We start from the raw sequence: 27,834 nt of genomic DNA, 5'->3' as shown, positions 1-27,834 counted from the left end.
CCCATTTTTTCAATTTTAAATGTTTAAAAGTAACACTAATGAAATAGATAAATAATCAAAACATATTGTCTAGAGAATGTAAATTACAAACAGCACATGACTGTTAAAACATGTAAATATATTAAAAAAACATACTACTCCAAAGAAAATGATTGTAAATAGCAAAGCTACTATAAATATTTACAAAATATAACAAACTTTTGTATTCTACCAATGATAAGATAGCGATAGACTTCTATTGATATCCGTCAATATCACAGATAGAATTTGAAATTTTGTTATACAAGGAAAAACCTAAAAATTATTTGATATTTTTCCACTCGATACTATCTTAACTATAAATAGAACATGTTCAACAAGTCTCACGATACAATGACCTAAATAATATTCTAAACTAACATATACATATTTGTCATGCAAAAGAAACCCACAAACATCAAAAACAAACTTTTTTTTTTTAATTTAATAAAGCCTAAAATTTATGCCAAACATGCTCTTATTTTAATAGAAAGATGCTATGCAACCTCATTTTAACTAATATATCTAGCTTTACTTTCAATTGATTCTCAATAAATCTTAAATTTAACTGTTTAAAGTTAATTTTATCGAAATTAGTTAAATTATAATAACTTTTATTATTATATGAATCTATTTTCAAATTTATAGTAAAAATGCTATTAAAAAGTTAATAGTAAAAAGTTGTGACTAAATTTTAAATTTATTAAAGTTACTATGACTAGAGTTGGATAATTGAAAATATCTAACAAATGAAGTATTTTAACTGAAAATAAATCTAGAAGTTTGAAACGAGAACAGGTTTTGTTTACTTTTGCCAAGCACCAGATGGACTAGTGCTTTAAGCTAAAATCAACCTTAGAAAATAGCTTATCTAAAATCTATGCAAGTTCAATACAAAAACAAATAAACTAACATTAATGAAGATCAAAACTAACAATTTAAAATATAAAATCAAAACAAAAGAAACCTTGAAAACTTCTATGTTAATGCATTGAATTGCTTTCTTCATGGAGGCAAAAAAAATTCAGAAATAGGATAAAAAGAATATGGTTAAAATATAAATTTGGTCATTTTAAGAGTTTAGAATTTAATCGTGGTTTTAAGAGTTTAGAATTTATTATTTCTATTTTCTATCCTAGGAATTACAAAACTAAATGCTAATTATAAACGTTTGCAAATTAAACAAAGAAGAAATACCAGAGAGAAAAAGAGGAGAAAAAAACAGCCAATTATCAATGATGGGAGCATGGCCTCTCTTTTCTATTAGTGCTACAAAATGACTGGAAATATTTTTTCCCCATGTAAGATTCAGTTCAAATCCCTCAAAGTGCAGCTTCAAGTTCCCTAATAGAGAAAACCTAAAGGAGGATGAACATCTAGAGTATCATACCAAACTGACTAAAGAAGATATAATAAATACATCAGATTAACTTGATTCAATGTCACAGCAGATCTATGAACTTACAATTGCTTTTCCTGAATGAAATAATTTCAGGCTCTACTTTTCTTCTCTTTAGCCGAATGTTGAAATGAGGAAAGTCTTGTATATGCTCATGAACTTCGCCACAAAAGCTGCATCATCAGACAAAAATAATACTTCAAAAATCAAAACTGACAGAGCGAATTTTGCCTTCGTCAAGATAGAGAACTTAGAGACAAGAAATCTTTTTACACATGTATAAGGTACCTATATAAGAATATTATTACAGTAGTATTAGGAGATATAAGGATAATTAGACAGAAAGTTATTGAATATACTATCGATCTTACTTCTAGTTAGAAAGTATCCTAACAAAATGTCAGATCATGAAAAGTCAAATTCACGATATAAAAACATTCAAAACTCACTACTCTAAAGTTGCAGTCAACAATTTCTTTTTCAGTTTAACATGGATAGCCGATCATTTCCAAACCATCAAATTGTATGACGGTATCTATCCATTATTTGATGGATTAAAGGTTCTTAAAATGAAATTATGATTGTGGCCAAGTTAGCCGGGCTAACTAATAAAACCAGAGGAAGTAAGAAGAACACAGAAGTTATATTTTTGTGTCAGAACAGTTACTCCGTGCTATGTGTATGCTGAATACATTTACCTTCTATGTGGAAGATGGCTTTCTGTCCAAGACGCATCCTGTGTTCCTGGAAAAAGATTTAACCAAAAATGAAAAATTGACAAAAGGTGAAACTCTCTCCGGCCATTTTTCATCTGTGCATCTCGACTAATCTCACGAGACAGCCTGCACCCTACAACATTTGGGTGTCAAGGAAACCCGTAAGAAATTAATTCCTAAGAAGGTGACCATCATGACCATGGATTGAACCCATGACCTCTTGATTGGTTACTGAGACTATGTCTCCTATTTTTACCACTAGGTCATTCCAAGATGGTTTAGCCATGTCTCGTTTGTGATATCATATTCATGAATTAATGCATGTAGATATACAACGCACGTAGATATATAACGCACTACAGTATTCACAAAATTATACAAACTTAAATGAGTAGATGATTCTTCTTATGTGATCGTGATGGAAATTTAGCCAGACGTCGTTAGGAACAAATTGTCTACGGCATCGAAAATTGGAAATGAAGTGAAGCGCACAACCAGTTCACTTTTGGTATTTATTCAATGATATTAGAAAAAGTTCAAAAGTCGAGGCAAAAAGTAAATAGTTGAGAAAATGAAATGACCGCGTTCTGAAGAGTAAATAATTCTAGACTTGTAGAACTATAGGCTAGTATACAGTGCAGACAACTAATAAGATAACATTGAGATTAAAACATGGTTGAAATTATACAGACTAATAGAACCAGAGGAAAAAAGAAAGACGTATATTTAAAATTCTTTGCTTCGTTGCTTTTATCTATATGCATCATAGATCTCGATATAAGTTTGTTTTATTCAATGCTCAGAACCTCTCCATCCATAAATATTCACCAAATTTAACACAGGTTCTTAAAGTGCTTTGGAGGCGACACTTGATTGGCGTTTCTTTCAAAAGTAAAGAAAAATATTTAATTTTGAAAAACTACTCTCCAATATATGTCCACATACATTCAATCTATCAAGTCTAGGATCTAATCTGTTAGTTAGTTATGACCAAAAAATTCGAGAAATTGCAAAACAAGGAAAACTTGGAAAACTTGATATAAGAAAAAGAGGACAATTTACTTCAATGATATTGATATTCCAATTCCCAGCAAAAGTGGAACAATAAAAAAAGGAATTTAAACAAATTGAGAGGCCAAAATTCAACTTACATAATATGCAGCCCAATGACAGACCTCATGCTTTAATTCAGCATCCAATTTCTTGAGTAGCTCATAAAGCAGTCTCTGAGTAAAAAGATAATATGAGTATCACATTAAAACAGAGAAAAAAAAATCAATAGAAATTGGGGAAGAATGATTACCTTCAATATGATCTCCGGAGGGATACAATTCACCAGTAACTCATATAACTTCCCACGAACCTGGAACAATCTATAACACAAAAAAATAGTCCATTTATTTCAGACTTCACACAATTCTCCAACTAGTTATACGACAGTTAAAGTAGTTATTAGTTCTCCACATATATATTTCTATTAGGCAATTGCAATTTTTCACATTTCTACAACTCTGCTCAACAAAAACAAAAGTCAAGAACATGTGTCTTTCCTACCAAAACTTTCATTGAGAAAAAAATGAAAGAATACAAGAGGCATACCAAGAGAAAAATAAAAATCTCCAAAAATCAGGCACACTAAAAGAAAATTGGCTCCAATCAAGCAAGATCCTAACAGACAATGACAAAAGTCCTTACACACAGAAGCAAAAAGGGGACTGTGGGACACTAAACTTCCTCCCTAGAATGCTCCACTCTTCCAAACAGGAAAAATATCATTTCTCACCCCAAAGACACCATAACAAAGCACAAATGCCATTTCTTCACAAAAACTAGCTTTTTTCACTGAAGAGAGATGAACCAAGGGCTTATTGCGGTCAATGTCAAACTCTAGGCCCAACCACACTGAGGCCAAACGACTTAAATAAACAAGTCTAGACTGCCGAAGCATAATCACGAGATCACCAAAGATGATTAAGATCCTTGTTGCTTCCTAGAAAAGGTCAACAAGGAAAGGAATCTTCATTCATTCAATTCATGACCAAACCAGACAAAGATCATCATAATCTAGGATACCATCCACAGAAGTTCAAGGATTGCTTATCTTATGTAATTATTTGTTCATGAAAATACTAGGGCAGCATATTTTAAGAATCAAAAGCAGTTTGAATGACAATGTTAGAGAGGTACCCAATTGATGTATATGAAAACCACAGATATATGATATTGAGATGTATGTTTTAGTACAGAATACAACAAAAAAAAAGGTACATGAGACATACCTCTTGGGACTCTGCTCCTTCATTATGTCAGATGCTATCTCAGTGATGTACTCCTCCCAATCCATTGGTGGTATTGCCTGGTTACCGACAAAAGGATACCTAACCCAAAAAATAAAATAAATAAACAGCTCAGTCCCAATCCTTAAAGATTGTTTACCAAGGTAATTTTTTTATGATAAGAAGTGAGAGAGAAGCTTAGATCTGTAAGAGGCCCAGTGGAGACTAACTGTTGAACACGACAAGTCTCAAATGATAGTATAGCTCTCCTCAAACTCCGGCTTGATTTTTCTGCAATTCGGGAAGCAAATCCAGATGGAAGTTGCAGTCCTTCTTTCTTTCCAATGAACTCTAAAACCTTGACAATCTGTAAAAGGACGTAACTTTTTCAACAGCTTTTAGGTCCAAATGACTACAATAGCATGTTTAAACTTTCAACAAATACTTTTGAAGACTAACTTTTCACGTAAATGTAAACCACGCTATGAAACAGGAAAAGGCTTTCCATTGTCCACAACTTGCAAATCAAAAGTCTTAATCCACTAACGTATTTTTTCCTTCTAGTCTAAAATCTTTGAGTACATAAATAGGTAGAATATATTACACGACAACTAAAGGCAGAAGCTACTGAATATAGGCATCACTATGAAAGGCTTTAAATTGTTGAAGCATGAAACAAAAATTGAAAATGGCAGTGAATATAGGTAAGCATTTGAAAAGGCAATCTTTCACCTACTTACATTTAAATATTAAGTTAGACACCCAGAAAATTGTTGCCCATAGACTGCCAGAATAACATATTGAAGAATAATTAGATTAACCACTGCCGCAATAGGGAGGGTTTTCATCCTTTATTAATATGACGTCAGTTCCCAATAGTTGTCTGACTCCAAGTTCTTAGTCGAAGAACAAATTGAATGCAGGTAAAATTGATCAATAATCACATTGGTCAGGGACATGACATTACGTTCTTCCAGCCCATCATTTAGTTTACTCAAATTCATACCTCAGAACAAAAAAGAAATAAGACATTACAAAAAAAAAAAAAAAAACTCTCTCCTGACCTGCTCCTCTGTTGGTCCATTTATCCGCACATTTAGGCAGCGAGAGCGGATTGCTTCAGTAACTCTTGATGAACTATTGCAGCAAAGAATTAACCTACAGTACGAGCTATATTTCTCCATTGTTCTCCTAAGAGAGTGCTGAGCTTCTCTTGATAGTTTGTCAACATCATTTAGAACCAAAACTGATACATGACCAGCACTAAAAATCTCAATATCTAATAGAGATATAAAATCTTGCACATACAAGCATACTGGTAAATAAAACAAGATCCCAAACAAGCAATAAATCGATCTTTTTTTAGGCAAGCAATAAATCTATCTCATACTTGTTTGCTAGTGAGATCATTAACAATTTTAAGCATTAACCACAAAGAATCAGTAAGTACTCAGGCATAAACAACTGATAAATATGGTTGGAGGGGGTGAGGAAAAATGACCACCTTTATGTCCTCTTTTCCCTTTGGAATCAATTGGTCTGTTTTTTGCCATTTCTTTGATTATCTCTTGAACAATATACCTATCTTGGAAACCTGCATCACTAGGAGTGAGCTCCACATGGTTGGCACTTGACAAGGTTGTCAGCTCTATATCAATAGTTCTGGTTCCAGCCTGAGAAGGAAAAGAAAGGGCTTAGAAAGAGAGAGAGAGAGAGAGAGAGAGAGAGAGAGAGATGATGATGAGAATATAAAGTTGTACAGCCAAATAATATCTTCAACAAGTTAAATTTTTATGCCAATCTATACCATTCTGAACTAGTAATAATATCAACAGATAACTAGAAGATCTCCTTTCCCAGAAGCTGAATTCAATTGCTTTCAAACGCATGTGAAAAGAGATGGCATCACTAAGGACAAATTTGGCAACCATTTGGTTTTTGGTTTTTAGTTTTTGAAAATTATGCCTATACACATCCCTTCCACCTCTAAACTTCTTACTTAGGTATCTACTCTCTACCAATGTTTCCAAAAATCAAGCCAAATTTTAAAACTAAAAAAGTAGTTATTTAAGAACTTGTCCCCTTTTATTGTAAATTCAACTTTTTTAATTAAAAAAGATGAAAATTATTGTCATAAACAACCGAAACTTACATCAACTTTCCACGTTTTGTTCTCCACCTTCACCTGCAGGAAAAAGGCAAGATATGATCAAACACAACAAACAGACAGAACAACGATCACAAAATTTCAGAGACAGTAAAATAAACATCAAGACTCAATACCTTCTCCGCACTGGGTCCGAACATCTGCCGGATAAGGGCCATGACTAGGGTTTTCTTCCCAGAACCAGAGGGGCCATAGAAGAGCAAATGAGGGCAGTCCTGTTCATTAACCTAGGAGAAAATTTATGGAAAACCCACATCAAAAAAAGCCAAATTGAAGTATGAAATAAGGAATGCAAGGAAAAAAAAAACAACGAAAACCGGTTACCAATTTCTTGAGATTCTGTGCTACGTCTTGGTGAACTGTGATCTGGTCTAGGGTTTTTGGACGATACTTGTCGACCCACAACATCTTCTCCGGTGTACGGAGATTAGAGAGTGTGGAGAAAGAGAAAAAGGAAGTGTGAGTGAAAGAGAGAGCGAAGGTTTAGGCGAGGCTTGAAATGGCGGGAAAAAGAAACAGAACTGATGGCTGATGAGGAGGGGGAAACGAAAGCCCCAGTAGTTCGCTGTGGACTTTAGTTTTTTTCTTTTTTTCCTTGTTAAGAAAAATTTCAATTTACCTCCGAACTTTGTGTTTGTATCCGTCTAAACTTTAAATTAATAATCCTATCGATAGAGATCAAATTATCAATTCAAATTTTGAACTTATACAAATAATCCATTTAAACTATTTATTATATTTTATTTAAAAACAATTATAAATCTTGAAGGATCGTTTGGATCTAGAAAATTAGGATGGAAATAGAAATGAGAATGGGTATAGGATAAATATGACCTTGTTTGATTGAAACTTTTGAGCTTAAGCACGTGAATAAACTATTTTCATGCATCATTTATCCCCTTGAACTATACTCATCTGAATTGTTGGTTTTGTTTTTTTTGTCCACATTCTTTTTCTCTTTTAATTCATTTTTTATTATTTTATTTTATATATTATTAAAAATAATTAGTTTAAATTAATTACATAAAATTAAATTTGTGGTTTATAAAAGGAGTCTTTTAAAAAATATAAAAAAGCGACAAAATATTTACACTCTATAGAACAATTCCAAAAACGGAAAAAGCCAGAGGCCCACCGTGTAAAATACAAAAAATGTCACGTCAATCACGTCGTCAATAACGCGAGTGTAATATATTTGCGATTGTTTAGATTTGGTTATTGTTTGATACGCTATCGTTTAAATATGGTTACAATTTATACGCGATCTAATTTATACGTGATCGTTTAGATATGGTTACAATTTATACGCGATCGTTTAGATATGTCTACAATTTATCTTTTCAATTTCATCGTTTAATTTTGTTACACGATCGTTTAATTTGGTTACGTTTAAATTTGGTTACACGATCGTTTAGATTTGGGGACCCAATTCTAAATGATTTTTTTTCAAAATTTGGTACACGATATTTTTAATTCTTTTGGTACACGATCGTTTATATTTCTTTACACGATCGCTTGCTTGTTTTACAAGATCGTTTACATTTGTCTAGTCCAATTCAAATGATTTTTTTTTCAAGGTTCTTTATACACAATATTTTATTTTTTTTACACCATCGTTTACATTTGGCTACTCCAATCTAAATGATTTTTCTTCAAGATTCTTTATACACGATCTTTTATTTTTTTTACATGATTGTTTTTTTTTTGCACGATAGTTTACAATTTGGCTACTCTAATCTAAATGATTTTTTTTCAAGATTCTTTATACACGATCTTTTAGACTTTGCTATTTTTTGTACACGACGTAAAAAAAAGAAAAAGACGATGGAAAGAAATCACATAAAAAAAAAGAAGAGGAAAAGTAGAAAGACGATGGAAAAGCTAAAAAAAATGAGGAAAAGAAGAAAAACGATGGAAAGATTAAACAACGTAAATAAAAAATTGAAAAATAAGAAAGATGATGGTGTTATGAAATAAAGAACAAAAAACTAGATAAGAACACAAAAGAAGAATAGAGAAGAGAGGAAGAAGAGAAGAAAATTGAACTCAATTGTGGTGTGTCTTACAAAGGCACCACACTCCTCTATTTATAAGACATATTATGGTATAGGTTACATTATGGAATTCAATGGAATGGATGTTACAATATAGAATTGAATGTGAGAGTTATATGAAAATTGTAACCTATGTAGGTTATGAATATCTACATTTATAATATATCATTATATTTACAATACTCCCCCTTAGATATCCATATTATATAAAAATAAATGTCTCGTTAAAACCTTACTAGGAAAAAACCTGATGGAAAAAAATCCTAGTGAAGGAAAAAGAGTACATCATTTTTATACATTAATAACTGACTCATTAAAAACCTTGCTTGGAAAATTCAATGAGAAAAATCATAGTCAAAGGAAAAAAGTGCAGTACTCCTATTCTTTGAGGATAATATTTCTACTCCCCCTTATGGATACAACACTTAAGTTCTCTGAGTCGTCGCATTTCAATGTTGTGCACTAGCTTTTCAAATGTTGATGTGGGTAATGCTTTTGTGAATAAGTCCGCCAAGTTGTCTTTTGAAGAAATTTGTTGAACACTAATGTCACCATTTTCTTAAAGGTCATGCGTATAGAAGAGTTTTGGTGAGATAGGCTTTGTTCTATCTCCTTTTATATACCATCCTTTGATTTTTGCTATACATGCGGTATTATCTTTAAATAATATTGTTGGTAAATTTTTACTGAAAGACAAACCACATGTTTCTCGAATATGATTAGTCATTGACCTCAACCAGACACATTCTTTAGCTTCATGAATTGCAAGAATTTCTGCATGATTCGATGAAGTGGTCGTCATGGTTTGCTTTACAAACCGCCAAGATGTAGCAGTTCCTCCACATGTAAACAGATAACCTGTTTAAGATCTTGTTTTGTGTGGATCAGATAAATATCCAGCATCCGCATAACCAACTAGATCAAAGTTTGATTTATTTGAATAAAACAAACCCATATCAATTGTCCCTCGAAGATAACGAAGTACATGCTTAAATCTATTCCAATGTCTTTTTGTTGGAGAAGAACTATATCTTGCTAAGAAATTTACTGAAAATGCTATATCTGGTATTGTGTTATTAGCAAGATACATTAGTGCACCTATTGCACTAAGGTACGGTACTTCAGGACCAAGTAATTCTTCATTATCTTCTCGAGGTCGAAAGATATCCTTTTTTACATCTAGTGATCGAACCACCATTGGAATGTTCAATGGGTGTGCTTTGTCCATGTAGAATCTTTTTAAAATCTTTTCTGTATATGTTGATTGATGAATAAAAATTCCATCGGCTAAATGCTCGATTTGTAAGTCAAGGTAAAATTTTGTCTTACCAAGATCTTTCATTTCAAATTCCTTTTTAAGATATTCTATTGCCTTTGAAAGCTCTTCAGGAATTCCAATTATATTTAAATCATCAACATATACAGCTATAATCGCAAATCCTGACTGTGATTTTTTAATAAAAACACATGGACAAATTGGATTATTTTGATAACATTCTTTCAATAAATGTTCACTTAAGCGATTGTACCAAATTCGTCCTGATTGTTTCAATCCATATAATGATCTTTGTAATTTGATTGAACATAATTCTCTAGAGTTTGAATTATATGATTCAGGTATCTTAAATCCTTCAGGGATTTTCATATAGATTTCATTTTCCAAAGATCCATATAAGTATGCTGTAACTACATCCATAAGATGTATATCAAGATTTTCACATACAGTCAAACTAATTAAATATCTTAATGTAATAGCATCCACCACAGGAGAATATGTTTCCTCATAATCAATGCCTGGTATTTGAGAAAATCCTTGTGCAACAAGTCGTGCTTTATATCTAGCGACCTCATTATTTTCATTTCGTTTACACACAAATACCCATTTAAATCCCACAGGTTTTATACCTTTAGGTGTATAAACTACAGGTCCAAAAACTTCATGTTTCGTGAGTGAATTTAGTTCTGCTTGGATGACTTCTTTCCACTTGGGCCAATCCTTTCTATTACGACATTCGTCAACAGATTTATGTTCATAATCCTCATTTTCATGAATGATGTTATGTGCAACATTATACGCAAAAATGTTGTCCACAACTACATTAATTCTATTCCACCTTTTTCCTGTCATGGTATAATTTATCGAGATCTCATTGTTATCTTCATATACTTGAGTCTCTTCCAATGTTTTCCTCTTGAACATTTTCCTTTCTTAAAATGTGCTTCAAGTTGCTGCTCTCTCGACCAATAACAACAAGATCGAAAAAAGAAGGAAAAAACGTGCAAGATGTAGATGGAAAGGAATGGATGGTAGATTGACAAAGGAAACTATGATGGTGATTCCGAAAATGTCTACAAAAGATTATGGTAAGCTCTTATATAATTCATCTTTAAGCCATCAACCATCAATTTCCATCTTTATCTAGAAGCTTGTATCCCATCGAAAAAGGTATATAATCATTTCAACCAAGGTGGTTCTTGGTTAACATGACATATAATTTTTTTGGTGGTCTAGAGGAAATTTTGGTTGCTAGAGAAGTAAAGATAAGGAAGTAGATTGAAAGCAAGAACAAAGAATATGAGTTACTCCAAAGTAAATACGAGTTTCTGAGGCTTGACAATTTTACTCATGATTCCATGATTGACCAAGACAAGATTGAGGTTAATCGTAAAGGATCTGGAAAGTGGAAGAAAACAATCAAGGAGTCGAAGGAGATGGAGAGTAAGATTCAACAACTCAAGGAATTGTACACGTCTGAATATTTCTTTGTATTACACTTGTTAAACAGAAACACATGGCAACATATTATAAAACAATCGTTTATAATAAAGAATATAAACATTCATTTAGAACGTTTGGATTTTGTTATCGAATTGTTTACTTGCATAAACATTTGTTTATAGAATACCACATGATCGCTTACGATTAATGATAACATCTTTTACACCTACTCAAATATTGTTTTAACATAAATACACAATCTTTTAACAAATATTTCTATTATGTAAAACGTATAGAATGATTGTTTAGATTTACTAGCACGATCATGTAGGTCTAAAAACACGATCATACATGTAAATCAATGATCGTTTAGATTTTATTATCATATCGTTTATGACAAATATAAATGCACGATTGTTTACATTTAAATCATATATCATTTAGATGACAGTAAAGTCTAGTTTATTGTATGTTCTTAATCAATTTTTTATCCTTATTGTGCAATTAGGGAAAGTCATTTCAGTTATAAGATTAAGACCATACGGAGACCATGTGAAGAGTTTGGTGTTTTTATGTGTTGTACCTAATCAATTCGCATTTATTAGTCTTCATTTTAAACATTTTTGTTTTATATTTGTAACTTTGGATTAACTACGAGATCGTTTGCGTCTATCATAGCGACGATATGAATTATTAGCAGCACGTACGATTGTTTAAAGTCATATGGAGACTATGTGAAGAGTTTGCATATTGTAAATAAATAATTAATTCCTATTTATTAACCTTTCATAGAAAAACTTTTCATTTTCGGATCCTTCATGTCCTTTTTAAACCATTAGATTTAGGGTTCCAAAGTTTTCCTCTCAAATGTTTCCCCTTTTAAAATATGCTTCAAGATGCTGCTATCTGAACCAAGAACTACAAGATCAAAAAGAAGAAGGAAAAAACGTGTAAGAAACAGATGGAAAGGAATTGACGGTAGGTTTGATAAAGAAAACTGTAATGGTGATTTCGAAAATGTCTATAAAAAACTTTGGTAAGCTGTTACGTACTTCCATGATCCTAAATTCTCCTTCTCCTCCAGAAAACGTTGGTCCTGGTTAAAATGATTGTAAACCCTTTTCAATGGGTTACAAGCTTCCATAGCCAGATGGAAATGAATTTTAGGTGGAGTAAGAAGGATTATATATATATATATACTTCTCTTAAGGGCTACAAGCTTTCTGAGCCCAATGGAAATGGATTTTTGGTGGAGTACGAAGGATTATATATATATAAATATTTTGAAGGGGTTACAATCTTTCAGAACCAGATCGAAACAAATGGAACATGGGTTTGATAAATAACGAGTAAATTTTTTTTTTATGGTACAATGTATAAACACATTTTGTCCATAAACATTTACATTTTGAAACATCTTGTGTTTATGCTTCAAAAACATATAGGGTTTTAAAGCTTCCGGATCCAGAGTTTGTTCATGAACATTTACATTTTATGGATATATATTTTACATGTTCAGTAATATTTACATGTAACAACGTTTACAATAAATGTATAAAAACTTTTCAACATTTCTCTATTTTACTCTTGTTAAACATTTACATTTGATAGTTTTGTATTAACTACGAGATCGTTAACTTGTATAATATTATCATTTAAATTTTGTAAACTGATCGTTTAACATAATTAACATTATCACTTAGATTTTGTAAACAATCGTTTAAAATAATTAGCATTATCATTTGGTTGTTATTAAACGTTCATTTACATCAATTTACTATATTGTCCACCTAAATGAACAACGTTCGTTTACGATAACGACAAAATCGTTTACATGTTGTAAATAATCATTTGCATGTAATCGTATATTTACAGCATTGTTTAATATATATTAAATGATAAGTGTAAATGATGGTTTATGAGTGAAAAATGTCAATACCTGTATTATTTACATGTTGTTTTGAAGATCGTTTGCATTTTATTAATAAATTGTTTACTTGCATAAATCATCGTTTATACAACACTACATGGTCGTTTATGACTAGCAACCTAATCGTTTATAGTGTATATGTAAAACGTATAAAGGGTTAAGGCCATGTGGGTACCATGCGTAGAGTTTAGGGTTTGTGCGTGAAAAAGGTCAATACGCGTGTTGTAAATAATCAATTCGCATTTACTAACCTGTCAGCAAGTAAAACGGAAAAAAAAAAAACTTTTCCTTTTCCGTCCCATCATCTTCCTTTGAAACACTTTCTGTAAATAGAAAAGTTCGTTTACATTTTGTTTGAAGATCGTTTAGATTTTATTACCAAAATCATTTACTTATATAAACGATCGTTTATATAACACTACATAATCCTTTATGACTTACACCTTAATCGTTTATAGTCATATGCAATGACAAGATCGTTTAGACGGATCGTTTAACTTGACTACACGATCGTTTAACATATATTATCGGATCATTTAGATATACTAGCACAATCGTGTAGGTTTAACAATACGATCGTTTACATTTAAATCAGATATCGTTTAGATTACAGTAAAGTCTAAATTATTGTATGATGTTAATCGATTGTTTACCCTTATCGTGTAGTTAGTGAAAGTGGTTTCAGTTATAAGACTAAAGGGATTAAGGTCACGTGGTGTACATGTGTAGAGTTTAGGGTTTATGGGTGAAAAAGGTCCATACGCATGTTGTAAATAATCAATTTGCATTTATTAACCTATCAATGAGTATAATGCAAAAAAACTTTTTCTTTTCCGTCTCTTAATTTTCCTTTAAAATTCCTTCTCACAAACCATTAGATTTTAGGGTTTCCAAACATTCCTTGAACTTTTCCTCTCAAACTTTTCATCATTCTCACAAAATGAGGTTCAAAATGCTGAGATTCAAGGTGTTGCTATTTGGACAAAGAATGACAAGGTCCAAAAGAAAAAGGGAAAAAAGTGCAAGTTGCTTCTAAAAATCTCTATAAAAGGCTATGTTATGCTTTTATTAACTTCCTTCAAGGAGAAAATCTGCTTCTCCTTCATCTTTGGCTATATAGAAATGGTGATAGTAATTCCAAAGATATTTTTTAAAAAAATATGGGAAGCTCTTATCAAATTCTGCGACTCTAGTGCTTCCATACAAAGCATATAACATTTACATGTAAAGCACGTGTAGTTTTATGTGTTTCGTAACATTGGCGTGGTCTTCTTCACTTAAACTATGATGATGAATCTGAAAATGTCTCGAAAAGACTATGGTAAACTCTTATGTATTTCCTACATTTTGAAACTTCCAAATCCTGCTAGAAAAAATAGAAAGTTGGCTTCACAACAGATCTCGACTTCGATCTGGAAGATTCATTACAGAACTGTACATATAAGAGCTCTATAAACTTTGGTGTTTTTAGACAAAATGATTGAACGGTTTTTGCATGGTCAAGATTCGTTTCAAAACTAGTAGACAAGAACTCCAAACTTTAATGTTCTTTAATGAAATGGTTGTACGATTTTTGGATAGTCAAAATTATAAGCACATTCTGTGCATGAACATTTACGTTTTATGAACGTCTATTTTACATGTTCTGTAACATTTATATACAATGGAAAGTTGGTTCGAGCATGTAATAACATTTATAATCAATGTATAAAAACTTTTCAGAACTTCTCTGTTTTATACTTGTTAAACATTTACATTTAATCGTTTTGGATTAACTATGAGATCATCTAAAGTGTATAACATCATCGCTTAGATGTTGTAAAACGATCATTTAATATAATTAACGTTATTGATTAGATGTTGTCAAATGATCGTTTAAAATAATTAACATTACCACTTGAATGTTGTAAACGATCGTTTAAAATAATTAACTTTATCGTTTAAATTTAATTGAATGATCATTTAGATCAAATTACTAGATCGTCCATCTGAATGAACAACGATCGTTTACGATCATGACAAAATCATTTACTATTTATACTTAAGTACATAATTGTTTAATATTTTATTAAACGATCAGTGTAAGTGATCATTTGGGTGAAAAAGGTTAATACACATCTTGCAAATAATAAATTTGCATTTATTAACCTTTCAGCGAGTATAACGAAAAGAAGCTTTTCCTTTTACGTCACATCGTCTTCCTTTGAAACACATTTTGTAAATAGAAACATTCATTTATACAACACTACATGATCGTTTATGACTAACAACCTCATCGTTTATAGTTTGAAGATTATTTGGGTTTATTATCAAATCGTTTACTTACACAAACGATCGTTTATAGAATACTACAAGTTCGTTTATGACTAACAACTTAATCGTTTATAGTTTATATGCAATAACAAGAACGTTTAGACGTACCCAAAGATCGTTTGAAATAAGTACACGATCATTTTACATATATTATCATCATATAAAACATATAACATGATCGTTTAGATTTACTAGCACGATCCTGTAGGTTTAACAAAATGATCATTTACATTTAAATCAGATATCGTTTTGATTACAGTACCATCTAGATTATTGCATGATCTTAAATGATCGTGTACACTTATTGTGTAATTAATGAATGTGAATTCACTTATAAAATTAGGGTATTATGGCCACGTGGCAAGCATGTGTAGAGTTTAGGGTTTGTGGGTGAAAATGGTCAATACATGTGTTGTAAATAATAAATTCGCATTTATTAACCTGTCAACAAGTATATCGCAAGAAAACACTTCCTTTTCTTTTATAACTCTTCTCACAAACCATTATTTTTATCAACTTTTCAATTCAATCTTTTTCTCTCAAACGTTTCCTCTAAAAAATTTTCTCGTTCTGTCAAAATAAGGGTCTAAATGCTGAGATTCATGATATTGCTATTTGGACAAAAAATGATAAGATCAAGAAGAAAAAGGAAACGACGTGCAAGGTGCTTTAGAAAATGTCTATAAAAGGCTATGGTATGCTCTTAAGAACTTTCTAGATCTTGAAGACTTTTCCAACCCAAATTGAAAAATGACGGGATTTACAAAGGAAGATAACGTTGGTGTTTGGTGCACGATTCTGGTGAAGTTGTGCACGAGCTTAGCGAAGTTGTACACCCATTGAAGTTGTGTAGGCATTATCAGACATTTTCAAATATCGACGAAGACCTTCATTTTAAAGCCTTGAGTTTCTTGAGAAGGAAAACAATGTCATAATGCTTATTACAATGAATGCAAACTTACGAAGCAGATGGTTGAGGACAAAGTGCAGAACTGGTAGACAAGAGCTTCAAAAACTCTAATGTTTTTTAAAGAAATGATTGGATGATTTTTGAATGGTTAAGATTCCTTTCAAAACTAGTAGACCTGAGCTCCAAAACTCTGGTGTTCTTGAATGAAATGATTATACGATTTTTGGATGGTCAAAATTATAAACATATTCTATGCATGAACATTTACATTTTAAAAATGTCTATTTTACATGTTTGTATCATATACATACAATGAAAAGTTGGCTTGAGAAAGGTAGATAACATTGATATGTAATAACATTTACAATTAATGTACAAAAACTTTTCAGAACATCTCTATTTTATACTTGTTGAACATTTACATTTAATTGTTTTGGATTAACTACTACATTATTTAACTTGTATAACAATATTCCTTAGATGTTGTATACAATCATTTAAAGTTAGTATCGTTCTCGAATAGATGTTACAAACGGTCATTTAAATCAAATTAGTAGATCGTCCACGTACATTTGAAACGATTGTTTACGGTAATGACAATATCCACTACAAGAGACGGGGGTACTCCCGACGCACAAATACGTCGGCGAAAATGGAAAGTACGTAGGGAAAGGATATCCCGACGTACAAAACGACGTCGGGAAGAACGTCGAGAGAAATGCGTCGCGAGAGGCTTTCCCAACGCCGTGCCAAATCAGCGTCGGGAAAGCCTTTCCCGACGCCGGGAGATGCGTCGGCATGACGGCGTCGGGAAAACCTTATTCCCGACGCCGTCTATGCCGACGCATCTCCCGGCGTCGGGAAAACCTGTTTTCCGACGTTTTTTTCCCGACGTAATGAACGTCGGGAAATATTTTTTTATATATTTTTTTAAATATTTTATTTTTACTTTTTTCCTTATAATATTTTGCTCAAACATTCACAATGATGTTCGGATTGCTCAAAAAAATTTCGCGACGTTTTGGATTAAATTAAAATAAATTAATAAATATACAAACACAAATTAAAAAAAATAGAATTAAAATTAATAATACGAATAAGTTGACTACAACAAAATATAGTTCTCAATATAGAAAAAACATAAACATAATGAAAAATCTCCCAACGAGGTGCGTATGCGCGTCATTCTACACCTTCGGTCCTAAAAATGGTATAAAAATAACTAAGTTTAATACATAATCATATATTGCAAAAACTTAAGAATAATAGAGACATATACGACGTACCGCAGAGCTAGGGATCATGTGGTGGTCCCTGTTGTGCACGAGTTAGGTCTTCAATCATCTTTTTTATAGCTTCCACTTGTGAAGCTAATGCTTGGTGATTTCTATCTTGTACTTCAATTCGTTCCAAAGCTTCATGAAGTTTAGCTTGTAATTCAATCTCTTTTTGTGTGGACTACGAACAAGATGTCAACGAACTGCTTGCACTTGCCGTTCTGCGGGCCTTCGGCTTGGGTCCCCAACCAAGGCCTTTTGAGTAGCCTGGTCGTCTACCCAACACCTGATCGCATATCTCATCCTCAGAGAGTGGCTGACTATCCTCTGGGATAGGCTGGGATTGGAGTTCCAGCATTTGATTCTGCAACAAATTTAAAAATTATGTTAGGTAACGGGCAAAAATATATAATAAAAGTGGATAATTAATAAGGGTATAACTTACATGCGCATCCTTGGCGGCTTGCGACACGAATGTCCCAGCTCGAACGTGTGTTTCTCGGAACAATTCCACATGATCGACCGGCTACCCTCTTCTTTCAGCGAGCTCATACTGTCGTTGTAGAAACGACTTGGACCCGCTACTATGATTGTAAGGCTGCTTCTGTCTAGCAGCCTTGTTTGTCCGTGATTGCTCCTGCATTAAAACAATTATATTGTTTATTTCTTATACATATAAAAACTTGTTATCATAATTAATCATGACAAATACCTGGAATGCACGGCTGATATAATGGTCGCAGAGGAAGTGCCAATCCTCATCACGTCCAACCAATGCGTTTGGTGGGTTGGCACGAGCCTCCTCCGGGTCGCTGTACTTTTTGAAATGTCTATGACAGTCGGCCCGGAACTCTTTAAAGGTCGTGAGCATCTGATGCTCAACAAACCTGTTCATTGCTTGATCATTGAAATCAAGCACAAAGAATCGCTGCACATTACAAACATAACACCATAGATTGGTTAAAGTTAGATATGTTTCAAATGAAATCATATATAAATGTGTAGTGCATTTAATTACCTGGAGGTCGCCCTTGACGACCTCAATGTATTCTCTCCCAACGTCCGTCCACTTAAGACAGCGGACGGGAAATGTCTTTCGCACGCACACGCCTATCGCCTGGCTGAAGCGAACGACGTGTGGAGAAATAGGCTTCTCCGCTCCAGGGGCGATCGTCATCGGAATGCGCCCATTTATTGCAACGTGGCGCTCTAACTCCAAGAGTCGAGACTGCGCACGTCTCCTAGGAGTCGGAGTCGTTTGTTGAGAATAAGACCCTGCTCAATAAATAGACAATAACATATAAAGTTAGAAAAAAGAACATGAAATATTTGTAAGTTAAAATGAAGAAAATTCTTAGACTCACCCGTATTGTCGCCCACAGATGATGACCCTCCCGCGATGTTATTATCTAAATCGTCCTCAAACTGGAGGAACATATCGTCCGTCTCCATAAAATTTGATCGTCGATATGACATAATGGCTATGGACATAGAAAACAAACATTTTCAATTTAACTTAAACCTCCCTCTCCCCAGATAAGTAGTAATTCCATTTCATAATAATTATTGTTGTAGTTGTTGAAAATGAAATAGATAGCATTTTGGACAAATTATATCTTGGCTTCTAGTTTATTATTGAATTGAATAATGGAAGGATATCAAAAAGAAGTTTATATTATACATAAAGAAACAAAATGATAGAATGAGCATGAAGACACTTTGTTGGCATGACAAAGATATATAATCTTAAATTCAAATTAATTTGTTTTAGTGTCAAATTCAAAATTCAAATTAAATCTTTATCTCAAATTCAATCTTAAATTCAAATTAAATCACAATCTCAAATTCAATAAATACCCCCCCCCCCCCAATCAATATAACCTCAAAAATCTCTACACATTCAAATTTTTTATCAATCTCAAATTCAATTTCAACTTCAATCTCAACGTCAATCTTAAATCCTAAAACCACTTCAAATTCAAATTCAACACTAAAACCTAAAACTAATTCAAAATCTATATCCTAAAACTATTTCAAAATCTAAATTCTAAAACTAATCCTAAAACTAATTAACTAAAGCAAAACTAAAACAAAAACAAAAAAGAACTTTAAACATTTCAATAAACTCTATCTAGCAAACAATTTGAATATACGTTAATTTAATACATACATTTTTTTAACTTTGAAACAAAAAAACAAAAAAACAAACAAACCCTAAACTAATTTTTATCAAAAAAAACCCTAAAACATAAACTTAAACTAAATAAATTTACATATTTCACTTACCTAAAGTGGCAGACGGCGACGAGGAACAACGGCGAGGGCGGTCGGCGACGGACGGTGGCGGAACAACAAGAAATTTCAACGGCGGCGACTTTTTCTTCTTCTCCTTTCTTTTTCTCCTCCTCTCGGTTTCGGTTCTGTAATTCACAGAACTGAAACGAATTTAAAGGGAATTTCCCGACGTAGTGACGTGGCGTCGGGAAATCCCTCAAAATGCGTCGGGAAAAGGGGAATTCTCGACGCTCATTAAACCCCTTTTCCCGACGTTTCACGCGGCGTCGGGAAAAACCCCTATTCCCGACGCCGCTCCCGACGCACTGTTCACGACGTCGGGAAAAACCCCTTTTCCCGACGTATTCTTGCCGACGCCTTCATGGTGTGTCGGGAAAGATGGTTTTCCCGACGCATCTCCCGACGCCCTCAGCAACGCATCGGGAATGCCCTTATTTCCGACGTTCTTTATGCCGACGTGCTTTTCGGCGTCGGGAATGCTCCATTTTCTTGTAGTGATCGTTTATGATTTAAGATCTAATGTTTATCTTTTTCACGTATTCAAAGATATTTTTTTGACTTAAATCAACAATCATGTAGATTAATTACTATGATCGTTTAGAAATTATTGAGTTTATTTAACTAATGATCGTTTACTTTTAGCAATACGATCGTTTAGAGTAATCGATTACAAGCAATAATCACATCCTTTACAGTTATTATTGACAAAAACACACTGACATATGAATGAAAGTGATTTCAATTACAAAATTAAGGGATTAAGACCACGTGGTGACCATATGAAAAGTTTAGAGTTTGTAGGTAGAAAGGGTAAATACGCGTGTTGTACGATTACGTAATTGCATGATCGTTTAACATTTATTACCATCATGTATAACGTATAACAAAATCATTTACATTTACTAGCACAATCGTGTAGGTGTATCAACACGATCGTTTATATTTAAATCAGATATCACATAGATTTTAGTATCATGTAGATTATTGCATAATCTTAATAGATCGTTTACACTCATCATGTAATTAATGAATAAATTAGTGCCATGTCGCGAGCATGTTTGAGTTTAGGGTTTATGGGTGATAATGGTCAATAAGCATGTTGAAAATAATCAATTTTCGCATTTTTTTGTCACAAAAAAATTCTTCCTTTTTCATCCTTTCATCTTTCTTTAAAACCCTTATCACACACCATTAAATTTAGGGTTAAATTTTTGTCTCAAACTTCTTTCTCTCAAACTTTTCTTCATTCTGAGAAAACAAGGGTCTAAGTGTTGTGATTCAATATGTTGCTATTTGGACAAAGAATAATAAAATCAAGAAGAAAAAGGAAAAGACATGCAAGGTGCTTCCGAAAATGTCTACAAAAGACTATGGTATGTTCTTATCAACTTTCCTAGATTCTGAAGCATCGTCCCACCCAAGTTGGAAGTGGGCGAAATTCAAAAAGAAAGATATCGGCATTGTTTAGCTCAAGAAGGGTTAGGATATTTGAATCCTCGTACCCATTCTTCTTCAATGCCTTGGGGAGACAATCCTTTATCTTTGGCTATTAGAAACAGTTATGGTGAAGTCGTCTAGCCATTGAAGAAGAAGGAGTAGAAGAAGTCCCTATAAAAAGGAGAAGAAGAACTAGCCATTGAGGCAGTGTGGTATATGCTAGTATGTCACAAGTGATAGCTTCTAGTGATCTTAGATATGGTGAATCAAATTTGCAATCATCGTCTTCATTATTGCTCTTCAGCTGCTACAAGGCTAAGCTATAGGTAAGTGAGCCAACCAACGTCAGTCTGAATTTAGTTTAAACAAAAAATATGTGTCTTCGTCGTCTTAATTCTATGTAATGAGAAGACTTGTTAAATGTGAAGACCTTATTTTTTATGACTTTGAGCTTCTTGAGAAGGAAAAGAATGCCTAAATGTTTATTGGAATGAATGCAAGCATATGAAGCTTTATGAAAATATTGTATAAGAACTTTTTAGAATTTCTCTGTTTTATACTTGTTTAACTTGTATAACATTATTGCTTAGATGTTGTAAAACGATTATATAAAATAATTAACATTATCACTTATATGTTCTAAATGATGGTTTAAAGTAATTAACATTATTTCTTGGATGTTATTAAACGAATGTTTACATCAAATTATTACATCATGCACCTTAATGAACAACAATCGTTTCCGAAACGACAACACCTTTTACAATTGAGGGTCTAATGTTAATCTTTTAGACGTATTCATAGACCTTTTTTACTTAAATAAACAATTGTGTAGATTAATCAGTATGATCGTTTTGATGTTATTAGGAGATCTTACCTAACGATCGTTTAGAGTGTATCATTTACATTGAACAATACGATTATTTAGATCTTTTAAAAGATCATTTTGACTTAGTTCACAATCATTTATATATATTAAACAGTAAGTGTAAATAATCGTTTACACATATCGTTTAAAAAAATGCGTTGACCTGTTAATGAATGTGATTTGACATTTTAAAAAAACACGCGAATTTACAATTTTGTCCCTTTGGTAAAAACCAACCATATACGTACTGCCTTCTTTGTTTTTGGTCACTTCATTTCAAACGCACTGTTCACTTAGCTTTTCATCTGAGACATTTGAAATTCCTTTAATCCTTTCCTCTCAAACGTCCATTTTTCTCTTCAACGTCAAAAGATATGTTTCAGTAACTCTCAATTTTTGTTGCTGAACTATGTTATGACCGTTGTACTATCATATTACGTTTCGTCTTCTTTATATTTCATACGTTTCTTATTCTGTCTTGAACACGATCATTCTGTTCTTAAGCTTTTACTCTAAAACGTTTTCAATTCCGTTAAAATTTTATTCTCAAGATTGTTAAACGTTCCATAAACAACTTTTGGTCCTCAACGGCTAGTTGATTCATCATTTCTTGAATATAAAGTACTCGAAAAGTCATATATCCAACTATATAAATGTTAAATTGACATATTCAAAATATCAGGCATGTGCACTGCATGTGATTTGCTATAAAATTTATTATCCATGTTTTTTTTGCCAAAATTTAGGAGCCCCTCACGAATTTGTCATTTCATCCAATTTTTCCATTTTTTTTCCTTTGTAATTCTCACCTCCAATGTGACGGTTCAAACATTCAAGCTAAGTTAAAGTCATTACTTAAAAGATAAATATCAAAAGACACTTTCTTAAAAAGAGGAAAACTAAAACTTTTATAAAATTAATATCAAGTAAATGCTCAAAAGACATATAATCGTTAAAACAATAAAAATAATTTGAAAATGTGACTTGCGAAATCTAACAATTCTTTAAATAAAATAAAGATAAATAGGATAAAATTTTAATTAAAAACATCTAAAAACAAAATACTGAAAAACTGATACATAGACGCAGAAGCAAAACTGAGCCTTTATATGACATGTCACGAACCCTTCTTATTGCTTGTCAGCTTTCCAAATTCTCTACCTTTGCATGAAATATTAAACCTAGAAAAGAGTGAGTATATAAAATATACCCAGTAAGGGACCCACTATTAGTCCCGCTAGGTGATCTATTAACATCCTATTAAGAACATAATAATAGTGTCATGTGTCTAATTAGAGCACAACTGAGTGAGTGAGATCATACGAACACCCCTAATCGTGCGAGTGATTCCATAGGAACACCCCTAGTTGTGCGAGTGATCTCAGGTACATACTCTATAAATATGTTTGTGATGCATATGTACACCCCTAGTCGTGCGAGTGATCCCGTCAGAACACCCCTAGTCGTGCTAGTGACATGCATACATAATATAATTGTCCCTTAGCCGTGCATGTGATCCATAATACACCCTTAATAGTGCGAGTGGTTTCATAGGAACACCCTTAGTCGTGCGAGTGGCCCCATAGATAGGAACACAATACAGGTGGGATAAAAAGCTTAACAACCAAAGTTAACAAATACACCACAATCCAAAAGCTAATGATCAACATAACATGGCATGAATCAACAGTCATAATAGTCCATAAAACATAACTGTCCATGAAGCATGAAATCCATAAAGCATGCTTTAATCATCATGTAACATCAGTCAACATCATCAACATAATATCGGTCATCATCTACATCATTGCATTATGCATTTTAGCTACCATCAAAGCATAACCATAAATACATGCAAGCTCTTAAATTCATGTTCGAAGGTTCAATAGTAAAATCTCTTACCTTGAGATTAGCTAACAGTTTATTCTCTAACAGTCACAGTTTTCCAACGAACCGATCCTAGACAGTAAGGAAAAAATCAATAACTTAATTAATAAAATTAAGAGTTGACTTTTGATTAAAAAATTCTTTGAAATCAACTTACCCAAACTTGAGATTGAAACCAATTCAACCTTAATGAGAAAAATCTACTTCCATAATTTGCTAAATACACCTTCAAAGAACAAAAAACTAATCTTTAATTAAAAAATAAATTTAGTTAACCCAAAATTAAATATTTGATGACTGTACCCAAAATCCAAGCAAAACTCACCACAAATGGCTCAAATGATAACAAAATCGGCTTGGCTTGGGTAAGAAATCAAAATGTCTCAGGTGGCTCGAGTTTATGATTCGGACGGAGGGACGTCACGCGAATCTCGACTAGAGCGGAGGAACAGACTTAGCCGGATGAAACCTACAGTGTGGCGATCGGTGATGGAGTGATGGCAACGTGAAGTGGAGGCTCGAGGCGATGCGAAACAAAGAGGCACGGACGACTCAGAACTTTGATTGAAGAAAGACAGAATGATGTAGATGAAAAATGACGAACATTTCGACTAGGTGGCTCGAAGGAGGAAAGGCGAACATGCAGTAGTTCCAACAAATTATGTGGCTATTAATCTTTAGGCAACTCTATTATAAAAAGCTTCTTCTTGCTCTCTTCTCGCATCAGGGTTAATTGAGTGCGCTTCTGAGTCTATTGTAGGCTCAATGGTTGTCTTGATCGAGCTCTTCTTGGCGGTATATCTACTTCCACTATTTCCTATAAAACAACTTAAGCACTTAGCCACCAAAGTTAGACTCAAAACTACTAGGTCTTCCCTACTTGGCCTTAACGCCTGGAACCAGGAAGGTAAACCTTTAAAACATAAGTTTAAAAGGCTCAGTGAGGTTTTATGAAATCCTTTTCACAAAATACCTTTTGTAAACATCATTTCGTCAAACATCAAAATCACATAAACTCACCTTTTTATATAAACACATAATTTTGCATAACAAATCATATACATTTAACATTTCACATAAACACACATTAATCAACAATCATTCTTTTCACCAAGAATCTCGAATCATTCTCCACACTAAGTTTCATTACTTTGCATTTAGACTACTGTAACAACAACATCCAAGAATATTTTGGTTCGATCTTATTGCTCAGGCCGCTAAACACAATGCAGTCCTTTTCTACATTGGCGAGCTTCACTCCACCATGTAGTCTTTTTCTATATGATTGCCTTTACTCCATATGTGCACATAATAGTCCGCTCATTCATAGGAAATAGACTAATGGTTTGAATACCATTTCCTCAATCATTGAACATGCTTTCAACATAACATAAACTTTTTATAGAAATCTCTTTGAAAACATGCATATTGAAATCATTATTTCAAATCAGTAAATACTTTATAAAGGAAGCTTGAAATCATGTTGAAGAAACACTCACAATAATCAGTAACTTAAACCCGAAAAAATGCTTCTCTTCTTCCTCGTCTTGCGTAGGCACTTGGGCAGCACTTCAACCCTTAAGTTTTCTCTTAAATTTTGCAGAGTAACAATACTCTAATATCTGGTTGAAGACCCCTATTTATACTACTTCCTAAACAAGCTTAATCACCTAAAACTCTTGTCAACTCACCAGCTTCTACTCTTAGTGGTACACGTGTAAGCTTAAGGTTTAACTTAATCATGTTTAACTTAAACTCTATAGTGACCCATTAAACATACTTTAGGAAATTTCTGGGAAGTTTTCTTACTTCTTCTCGCCAAATCTTTCTTCTCGCGTAGAACCTTAACCACATAGTCACACTAAAACTTCAAAAATCTTGTTGTCCAAACCTTCTCGTGAACTAACCAACTTCTTCTTCTGTAGTCCCCTCAAAGTGCCTGTTTTAAGATACTTAGTCAAATTTTACTTCTTATCTTAACTATGGGTCTTAACTACGGGTCTCACAATTTTCCTAGAAAAAGTTTGACAAAAAGTAGAGTTTTACCATTTTGAGCTTATCTTCATCTTTTATTTTCTTTGACTCATTAAATAAGTAAGACAAAAATGACCTTGGTCAGGCACTTTAGTATTAAAAGTATTTACCTAAGAATCTACCTTTTAGCTTCTCCATGTCTAACATTGGCAATGCCCTACAATTTAGATTGATTATTTTTTCATACTTCCTAATTCCAAAATGAACAATTTTCCCCTCAAAATTAAACCAAAGCTCATCTTCTTTTGAAAGGTTGCATTGCCTTCTAAATAAGTAATACAAGAGCTTGTTTGGGAATTTTATTATTTTAAGTTGTAGGAAACTTTCAATAGGTGATTCCTTAAACCTTTTTAGTTTTTCATCAATCAGTCTTCTTTCTATGTTATTCAAAACATCTAATCTAGCGTAAGTACTAAGTTTTTGTATCCTAGACCATTTATTCCTTTTCAAAATCAAGGAGCAACATCCAAGCGTAGAGATGAAATCATATCACAAAGTATACATACTAATATATCAATCTTGTTATGTGGAATATCATCCAATATGTTCATATACTATTGGGTATATCTCATACACATCGTCCCTTCTCAGTTCGTTTGTAACACCTAATAAGATTTTTTAACTACAGCTTTCTTCTCTGATTTAGCTTCTGAATGAGAAAGTTTTTAAGTACTTGGACATATGAAATATGAAAATCCCAAATTATTGGAACATGAATACTAAAATCATAGACCATTGTATAATAAACTAACACAAATATCTCAAATAAAATCCATAAGTACCACATTTTCTTCAAATATTCACAGGTAAAATTTAAATATTATTTCAACCTTCATCCTACTTATTTAGAACATGCATTTATCCCTTATACTATTTTGTTTCATAAAAAAATATACAAGAAACCACATACATGTTGATTTCACAAGAAAATGTAGTAATGGATTTCGTCTATAGAAATTGTTATTGTTTAAACCCTAAAATAAGTTTTGAAAACATATAATATACTCTAAGAAGTTTATTGAAGAATGAACATAAATTACTTATCAAAAGAGTATTCGAGGACCGAAATTTTTCTTTCTACCCGTCCTCGTTCAACAAAACACTATATTTCTTATATAGATATTGAAAATACGTTGACGACTAATTTCGTTCCACAACGTTTAGTTTTTGGAGGTTGCTTGATCAAGAAGGAAGGGGGATGTGTTTTGAAAATAAAACGAATATCCCCTTTTGTGTATTTTTCTTAACGACGACTTCACATTTTTCTTATTATTTCTTTTTAATAATACCCAATAATGATGGATACTTTTGGTCACTTGGGCCAGACCTTTCCGCAAAATTGAAGCCCATTATGCCTTTTATGAAATAAATGGTATTCTTATACCCAACACGTAATTAAGCATACTTAGGTCATATCGTTAAAACTCCAAATAAAAAACATTCAAAAGTGTTCTATGCAAAGCTTAAGTCTACATCCAAATACATTTCATATGTAGTAATAATAATAATAATAATAATCGATTTACTAAATCCT

General features: G+C 32.7%; 2 protein-coding genes across 5 annotated transcripts; both read right to left on the bottom strand.

Annotated features, from left to right (window-relative positions):
* Positions 1–1,247: 1,247 nt before the first annotated feature.
* Positions 1,248–7,206, bottom strand: LOC103486020 (replication factor C subunit 3). 4 transcript variants are annotated; one of them, XM_008443815.2, is made up of 12 exons: positions 6,901–7,205; positions 6,693–6,803; positions 6,562–6,594; positions 5,914–6,082; positions 5,474–5,655; positions 4,640–4,776; positions 4,413–4,511; positions 3,437–3,506; positions 3,285–3,359; positions 2,116–2,161; positions 1,484–1,590; positions 1,248–1,376 (listed from the first exon to the last, which is right to left on the bottom strand). In XM_008443815.2, exons 1-11 carry the CDS (start codon positions 6,982–6,984, stop codon positions 1,532–1,534), a joined length of 1,065 nt encoding a protein of 354 aa, XP_008442037.1. In that variant the 5' UTR covers positions 6,985–7,205; the 3' UTR covers positions 1,248–1,376; positions 1,484–1,531. The 4 variants fall into 4 exon arrangements, with proteins under 4 accessions (XP_008442037.1, XP_008442038.1, XP_008442036.1 ...); XM_008443816.2 differs by having other exon boundaries at positions 1,248–1,362; XM_008443814.3 differs by having other exon boundaries at positions 1,248–1,590.
* Positions 7,207–18,268: 11,062 nt separating this feature from the next.
* On the bottom strand, positions 18,269–20,167 carry LOC127150757 (uncharacterized). Its single transcript, XM_051089364.1, has 5 exons — positions 20,066–20,167; positions 19,144–19,260; positions 18,798–19,054; positions 18,492–18,707; positions 18,269–18,416 (listed from the first exon to the last, which is right to left on the bottom strand). The coding sequence occupies exons 2-5, from the start codon at positions 19,253–19,255 to the stop codon at positions 18,306–18,308; spliced, it is 696 nt and encodes a 231-aa protein (XP_050945321.1). The 5' UTR covers positions 19,256–19,260; positions 20,066–20,167; the 3' UTR covers positions 18,269–18,305.
* Positions 20,168–27,834: the final 7,667 nt, after the last annotated feature.

Source organism: Cucumis melo, chromosome 8 (assembly GCF_025177605.1).
Source record: "Cucumis melo cultivar AY chromosome 8, USDA_Cmelo_AY_1.0, whole genome shotgun sequence".
In the NCBI taxonomy this organism is placed as follows: Eukaryota; Viridiplantae; Streptophyta; class Magnoliopsida; order Cucurbitales; family Cucurbitaceae; genus Cucumis; species Cucumis melo.
Note: the sequence above shows the minus strand (reverse complement) of the source record. Positions and strands in the feature narration are given on the sequence as shown.